General features: G+C 34.7%; 1 protein-coding gene across 1 annotated transcript in view; it reads right to left on the bottom strand.

Annotated features, from left to right (window-relative positions):
• Positions 1–8,643, bottom strand: part of LOC110024382 (transcription initiation factor TFIID subunit 6) — a 26,649-nt gene that overhangs the window by 3,604 nt on the left and 14,402 nt on the right. Inside the window, exons 9-11 of the mRNA XM_020724308.1 lie at positions 6,407–6,539; positions 5,698–5,823; positions 5,478–5,589 (exon numbers count right to left, since the gene is read on the bottom strand). Coding sequence (XP_020579967.1) covers positions 5,478–5,589; positions 5,698–5,823; positions 6,407–6,539 — 371 coding nt within the window. The remainder of the gene's footprint in view (positions 1–5,477; positions 5,590–5,697; positions 5,824–6,406; positions 6,540–8,643) is intronic.

An 8,643-nucleotide genomic window follows, 5' to 3' on the forward strand; every position in this document is an offset into this window, starting at 1 on the left:
TCGAGTGACTTTCTTTTATTGCCGTCTATAGTCAACGAAGAATTTTAGTTAGGGTTTCAATCAGATAAAAAACACATGGAGGCAGACTAATATAGTGCAGAAATAGAGATTCAGATGAATAAGCAATAGAATATAGGGCATTTACATAACTACTATTTACCACAGAGTTCCTATATATTTACAAATCCCACAACTTAAATTTCATATTTGTACACATAGCACTCAAATCTTTAATATCACATCAAAAATAGCATAAATGCAATTTTTCATGCATAGCTCTAAAGCATCGAAGTGCAAGGTATGTAAATATGAAAGTTTAGGTGTGAGATATATGTAAATACATAAATTAGGGTCATTTATATACATAGCACACAATTCTTATGTATTTACAAATCTGACACCTGAACTTTCATATTTACACACAACACACAAATCTTTAAAATCACTTAAAAAATAACACTATTATAGACAATGCATCCATTAAAAAGGCCGGAAATCATCTGCAGGCTCCGAAAACTCTTGCTCTAGCCTCCCACGAATGATGAATAAGAGAAGTTTACTTTAACATTCCGGATTAAATTTTAAGGAGTATGAGACAATACCAAAGATTTTGCCCTCATTTTGCAAAAACTTTAAGATTTAAGGTCAAGATTTCCTATACAAGGTTTCTATAAGCGCAAGTCTCTGTAGTTAATTACTTCACCTGATAACGGAAGAATAATTTCAATTATACCTACTCATTAGAGCAGTGATTGTTCACTGTAAAGTAGCAACAATTTAATTTTAGATTGTAAAAACTCATTATCACGAGCTTATATGAATGATGAGAGCAATATGCCACTCGATCAATATCATATAGTTTTGTCACCCCGTATTATCATGGACCTGCGTCTATTTAGGGCCCATTTGGGGCAGCGCCGGAGGGCCGGCGTGGCAGGTAGACGCAATTTTGCGTCGTTTGGAGCGGCAGCGGCAAAGCGCGCGGCAAAAGTTTTCGCATTTTAACGAAAATGCAGGTGCGATGGTGTCTCGCGAACACTCCCTGTGAACAAGGGGCTCGAGAGTTGTCTTCGAGCGTGATCCCCAATTACAGGTGCGAAATCTTCTCCTTGCATGACTTTCTTCTTCTTCTCCCATGTGGCCTTGTTTTGAATTCTTGCGGAAGATCCAACATCCTTGCTTCGCGTTTGATCTGAGCTTGTTTTATCTTCCTTTAGTGCGTGGTAGAAGAAAGCTAGGGTTTAAAGAAACTTCCTCAGAAATTCTAACAGTGGAATCAGAAGAGCTGTTCTAGAATGAGTAATTGAGTGTTTTGATGGAGATAGATTGTTCTTATGGATATGATTGCGTTTGAAGGAATTGTCTAGCAGCAGATGTTCAAAGTGTATTATGAGAAAGTAAGCAAGGGTAGATAAGAGTAGGGGATACTTCTCTATGTGCCAAAGTATGATTCATGCATAAAATTTATCTATCATTATATTTGGGCTCATCTTCTTTATGGAGTACAGTGCAAAATAGTATTCTAACTATTTATATGAAGTCATTTTAGTCCCAGAGTTTATAGAACCGTCTAATTAGTCCCTAGACTCTTAAAATTGAAGTTAAAATAGTCATTTGTGGATACTATTTCAGCCCATATTAAAAGATTATGGGATTAAATTGACAATTCTATGGATTTTGACACTAAAATGACCCCCTACAATGAGTAAAATGATTATCTTGACACTCTTACTTTTCTATTTATGCATTGATGCCAAATTTTGCATGGATGATGGTAAAAAATGACTAAAGTTGCCCCTTTTGATTTTTATATAAATTGCTTGGTAGTAAGCAAGGAAAAAAAAAAACCATCGGAAGATGGCAACGAAAAGTGGTATATATGCTTTGATTGAATTAAGTGCATTTAGAATGAAGATAATTGAGTTTTGAGATGATATTTTGTGAATTTTGCAAATGAAAATTTATTGGGAAAAGAAGCACACAATGTTTATACAAACATAAATGCTTTGGATTAAAGAGACATTTTTTAACTTTTGGAGATTAGGAGATATTTGAATAGAACAATTCATTTTGAGATTTGAAGATATTTGAATAGAACAATTGAGATATCTTTCTAACGAATTCCAAATTATTGAAAAGGATATGGAGTGATTGATGAAGTATTTTTGTCAACAATATTTTCAGGATAGTTATGTAGTTGTTATGATGCTTGAATTATTGAACTTAGAAGACAATTTTAAGAGGAATATATGCGCCTTTCAAATTTATGTATGGTGGGCTGGTGGCTAACATTGGTAGTTTTGGAGCTTAGAAAATTTTTTAGTGGAGTTACATATATAGGTGACGTGCAATCATTTTATTATTTTGACAATTTCTATATTTTATTTTATTTTTTTGAGGAAAAATTTATCATTTTATTATTTTGACAACTTCTAATGTTTGATTGAATATACTGAATTGATTAGTTGAGTGTTATTAGCATATAACTATTTAATTGTCTAACGGTTAAATTTTAGGTTTTACATTTATACCAGCCAAATCATTCATACCACAGAGCACGAACAATTTTAGCTTTTGCTTTAAAAGTATTAAATTTATCGCTATCACAGTTCTATTACGCACAACATCACAAAACATGGGCAGAATGATTATTTTTACAGAAACAGCTGCCCAGCAGTTGTTGTGCCCCAAACATGCAGTTAGTTTCCCTATAACAGCTTCCTCACAGCAACTTTCTGGGGCAGCACAGCTGCAGCTAAGAAGTTGAAAAGGTCCAGTTGTGCCAAACAAAGCCTTGGGTAGAGGAAGTACTCAACCCAACCAGGTAGAAAGATCCTTATTAGTAGCTATGGATTGTTTGTCCAAGAGGATCTTATATATCTAAAGTGGATGTTTATCTAAGAGAATAAATTTGAATCATCCTTAGCTAACAAAAAAAATTTGCGCTTTACCAGCTATATAATATAATTCACAAATTGAAGGACAAAAAATCATTGGGGAATATACAAGCATTATAGTCGTGATTGTAATATAGTGAAACTCAGGACATATCTTTACTAATATGAGATTATTTTGAGTGTCAATGTAATAGCATACATATAATGATATTGGTTCTATGTGAGCTTAAGTTAAAATCAAATTTATCACCATTGAAAAACAATTACGAATGATAGATAAAAGTTTATTCTAAGCTTTAGACGATGTTATTCAATCGATCATTTTGAATTGAACATTTTTTTATGAAAAAAATATTTATAGAATTTGAAAGCATCTTATAAATAAATTCCCTTCAAATTAAATTTAAATCAACAAGACCATTATCAAGAAATTTATGTGATTTTAAACATTATCACCTATTGTCTCGCTTATAGAAGATTAAGCTCATAATCTAAATCAATTGAGTTTATATAAATATTCTTTTGATCTTAATTTTCAAAATAAATACTTTCAATTGAAATTCACCTTCAATGCAGACAACATCAAGCTGTTTACTTGAAACAATTATACTTGTAATTGAGTAATTAGACTTTGAAAATAGACTCATAATATTAAGATCTACAATCAACGTGATCATCGTTGGGATAAAATTATTTGGTAATTTATATTTATAATTTTGTCAAATTTTATTGCTTGAATATCATTAAAGCAATAGTCCTGTCAATCCTATCATTGTGAGGAATATTGGAGTAGCTTGTTAAAGACTCAGTCTTGTCAACTCTAATTCTTATCGGGAGGATCTGACCGGCTAAAATTAGAATCTAGCTTTTCAACTCAAGCTCTTGTCAAGAGAATGATCAATATAGCTGAGGCGAAACTTATGATCCCACCTATCAGTAAGAAGCCCCCTCAAGGGCATGTGCCCAATTAATCTCATGTGCAGCCTTCAGGTACATGCATGAGAGAACTACCAAGATTTTCTCTCCGTGTTGGAATAACTTGAATGGGTATTTATAGCAGGCAAATTCCTTGTGTATATATCTTTGTGCGAGGCGATAAATGTGGAGACAAAATGGCAAACTTGTGAGGCAAAAGTATAAATACATATATTTTTTTTCTAATTTTTTTGCTCTTCCTTTTTTTAGAGAAAGAAAACGAGGCAAGAAATTTCTCTACTGAGAAAGAGAACTGATTGGGAGATGGATTTGGGTTGATGTTGCAGGAATGTAGAGGCGGGCTTCTATAAGATATGGTTGACGGAGCTCGGTTTATGGGGAACTGAGGAGCTAAGCTGTTGGGTTGGGTTGTGTGATTATTGTTTAAACTGAGGAGCTAAGCTGTTGGGTTGGGTTGTGTGACGTTTGTTATTGTTTAAAGACTTGGCCAGAGTTGGTCGGATTTGAGATGACAAGGAGTAGCAAGCGGCAGATCTAGGAGGTTCAGTTTGAGTTTGTTGGGAGAGCAGAAGTGACATAAGTATAATGCAGGTGGTGAAGAGGAGCTATATATGCGGCCTGCTAGAGCCGCAAAGGAATTTGCAACCATTGAAGATTGCAGAGGCACAGAGGTTTGAGAGTAACTAAAGACGAGGAAGGACTAGCTGCGGGAGCGCAACCAATATCATGCGAGCCTAAGAGGGAAGAGTTGTGGGTAACTTGGTGGATTTTGTGTCATGTGTGGAGTAGAAAATTGAGGTGATATGCTGCAGAGAGTTCGATAGAAGTGTAAGGGCAGCTTTGGGGAGTTCAGTTAGTGGGACTGGAGGCTGAGCAAGAGATTGGGATGGTGGACTGGGCTCAGTGAGGTGAGTGGCAGAGCTAAGCAGCTATGTGATTCTAGAGCATGAGAGGATAGATAACTATGAAACGTCGAGTTCAAACTGGTCGTTTGAGCTTGAGAGGAGGAGCAGTGGGCAGAAGTTGTTGGGTTGGGTATAAGGGATTGCTGGATGATTGTGTAGGGGAGAAGAGAAGTGGAGAGTTTCGGGTAAGTGTTAACGAGTTAGGGGTGCTTGGCAAGGGCTTGTGCGACTGTGCTGAGAGGAAGAGTTAGGGGTGCTTCTGATGTAGGGGAATGAGAAAGGGAGAGAGCAGCGGGGCCAAATGTGGTAACTGCAGGGAAGATGGAAAAGGTTCAGTAAAGGAGAGTTGAACTAGAAAACGGACAAAGGTTCATCAAATTTGGTCATTTTGGTCATAGCATGTACCTTCTTGCATAACTTTGATGCCCCGGATGCATTCATGCAATCCATTCCCTAAACGGGAGTAGTTTAGAACACTTTGATGGTTGTCGAAGCACTTCGACTTAATTAGTACTTGCACGTTCAATCTCTACGTTTTCACCATGTCCGCATAATCCCTCTTATGGAATAGATATAGAGGTCAACATCCTCATCCTATATTTTTCGAAAAGACACAAACTATCCTCCTACTTAAAATGGAGCCACTTACTTTATTTGCTATAGATTTTTACACACCGGACAAAGATTTATAAGAAAGAGAAAGTTATGAATGAACAAGAAAAAATTTAGTACGTCTCACTTGGCATGGTTGTCACAACTCTTCCTTTGTGTTTCCAAATAAACCGGTTCGGTCGAGATAACATGCCTGGAAACATTTTAAGCCGATCATACAAACACTTTCCTGCAGCACCCTGGAAATTGCATGTTTAATGTTATAATAACTTCTGGATGAAGAAAATTCAAATAAATTATTCCCTAATTCAAAAATCTCTACAGACTAAAATGCAAATTAAACGCACCATTAAGGCACCATAGACATGCCAAGCCTCTTTCCTCTTCATCTCATTCTTCTGCTTTTCAAGTAACATCTCTGGTTCCAGAAGTTGTAGGTATGTCTCCAGGTTAGGTAAAATAAGAAGGCGCACCTAGCAAGCAGTAATGCATAATTGTTAAATAGAATATAGGAAGATTTACATACATACCGCTCAAATCTTATGTATTTACATATCAGGGCCTTTACATACATGGCATACAATTCCTATGAATTTACACATTGAACAACTAAACTTTATATTCACACGCATAACACTCACATATGTAACATCACATAAAAAATAGCACTATTGTCACTTTTAAAAAGTCAAATACATCTTTCATTGCATAACTTCAAAGCACTAAAGTGCTATGTATGTAAATATGAAAGTTTAGGTGTGAGATATGTAAAGACGAATTAATTGTGTGCTGCATATGTAAATTTCCCTTACATATTTAATAACTAAACATCCAAGTTTTTTACATACATGCGACCTTACCTATACATGAAAAGATGTATCTCACTTTTTAAAAGTAAAAATGGTGATTTTTTTTATGTGATATTGAAGATTTGGGTGGTATAAATGTAAAAAAGTAAATTTTAGGTGTTATATATGTACATACATAGAAATTGGGCGGCATGTATGTGAATATAAGCAGGAATCAAGTTAGCCAGATATGGAGAACAGAAATCACCACGCTGGGACCGAGTGCAGAGAGCCCTCGAATGGCGCCATAATGTTGGGTCAGTGCTTTAGTTGGATCAAGAAAAGCATGAAGCAGTGTTTTAGTTATTCTGGACTGCAAATTGTGATAGGTATGGCCAAATCTGCAAAAATTTAAAAGAAAAATGTTTCTCAAGCATATGACAATATAGCATGGCAGAGGTACATTTAGGGCCTGCTTAGGGCAGCTGTAGCATTTTATAAAAGTGATTGTAAAGCTGTGATGAGAAAAATAATTTCTTGGAAAAAAATAATTTCTTAAAAAATTACGGTGGAAACTATAAATATTATTTTTTAAAAAAATTTAGACAACAGTTTTATTACGGCAACATACTTTAATTGATCGGTTTACAATAAATAGATTCCCACAACAAAAATTTGCAAATAAGAACACAATACATTTCATTTAAATCTGAAGTGCAAAAATAACACAACAGAACAGTAAAAATACACTAATTGCATTTGCAAAGCAATAAGGAACTAACCCAAAGACATTGTAATTCATTGTTTATGGCTTACTATAAATAGTTTAGAAGAGTAACAAATAGGCATGTTTCTAAAGAAAAGGAACACCAAAACCCAATAATAAATAGCAAAAACCATCTATTTTAGAATGGGAAGACTTGTACAAATACCACTCAATTCCAAAGTATTGACACATCTAACACCTAAACTTCAACTTTTACATACATACCACCTTGTCTATGCATGAAAATATGTATTTCACTTAAAATCTTGATATTTTTAACGTTATATGAAAGCTTTGGGTGGTATACAGGTAGAAGGCAAAATTGATTGAAAGGGCAAAAATGACCCTCGATAAACAATTTGAGCAGCCCAAGTTGAATCCCGTGGAAGGAATATAAGAAAAACACCTAGAGCAAGATCAACATATTTCTCAAGTGATCGTCGGCTGAATTATGTAACGTCGAACAAGAATCCATAGTCAAATCAAATAAAGGGGATGCACAAAAGTGTGTAAATTATAGAGGAATTAAGTTGATACGTCATACTTTAAAATTATATGAGAGGGTAATTGAACATAATTTAAGATGTATTACAAAGATTTCTCATAATCAATTTGGATTTATGTCGGGCAGGTCTACCATGAAAGTTTTACATTTATTGAGAGGTTTGATGGAGACGTTCAGAGATAAAAAGAGAATCTACATTTGATTTTTATTGATTCAGAAAAGCTTACGATAAGGTTCCTAGAGATATCCTTTGGAGAGTTCTTGATAAGAAAGGTGTTGATATGACTTATATTCAAGTAATTAAAGATACGTATACTATAGTTGTTACTTGTGTTCGAATTGAAGGAGGATTGACCAAATATTTTCCTATTTATGTTGGATTACATGAGGGATCGGCTTTAAGCCTATATCTTTTTTATTTAAGTTATGGATGGGCTTACTGGACATTTAATGGAGGATATACCTTGGTATATGCTTGTTGCTGATGATATCCTTCTCGTGGATAAGACGAGAGTAAAAGCCCAAGAAAAACTTGAATTATGGAGGTCTACATTGGAGTCTAAAGGCCTTCATTTGAGTAGAACTAAAAATGAATACATACAATGCAATTTTAGTAGTAGTAGCTCTAGTGACAGAAGTGTAACTTTGAGTGATCAAATTATTAAAATGTGTGAACGATTTAGATATCTCATGTTTGTTGTTCAAAGCGATGGTGATATAGATGGAGATGTTAATAGTAGAATTCAACTTGGTTGGTTGAAGTGGAGGAATGCTCCGGGCCTTTTGTGTGATAGAAAAGTACCACTTAAACTGAAAGGAAAATTTTATCAGACAGTGGTGAGACCTGCAATGCTCTATAGATCTGAATGTTGGCCTTTGGCCTTTAAAAAATAAGCCTAATACTAAGGTAAGTGTTGCCGAGATGAGAATGATTAGGTGGATGAGTGGCTTTACAATTAAAGACAAAATGCGAAATGAATATATCTGTGATAGGGTTGGTGTAGCTCCTGTGAGAAACAAGATTAGAGAAAGTCATCTTAGATGGTTTGGTCACATTAAACTTTGACCATCTGATGATCTGATTAGGAGAGTAGATGTTTTAGATTCAACTTATGTTAAGAAAGACAGAGATAGACCTAGGAAGACTTGAGCTTATTGTATAAAAAATGATCTTAATTTATTAGAACTAAATGAAAATATGACACTTTATAGTACGCAATGGAGAAAAATGATT

The sequence above is a fragment of the Phalaenopsis equestris genome, unplaced genomic scaffold (genome assembly GCF_001263595.1).
Source record: "Phalaenopsis equestris unplaced genomic scaffold, ASM126359v1 Scaffold000255, whole genome shotgun sequence".
Taxonomy (NCBI): domain Eukaryota; kingdom Viridiplantae; phylum Streptophyta; class Magnoliopsida; order Asparagales; family Orchidaceae; genus Phalaenopsis; species Phalaenopsis equestris.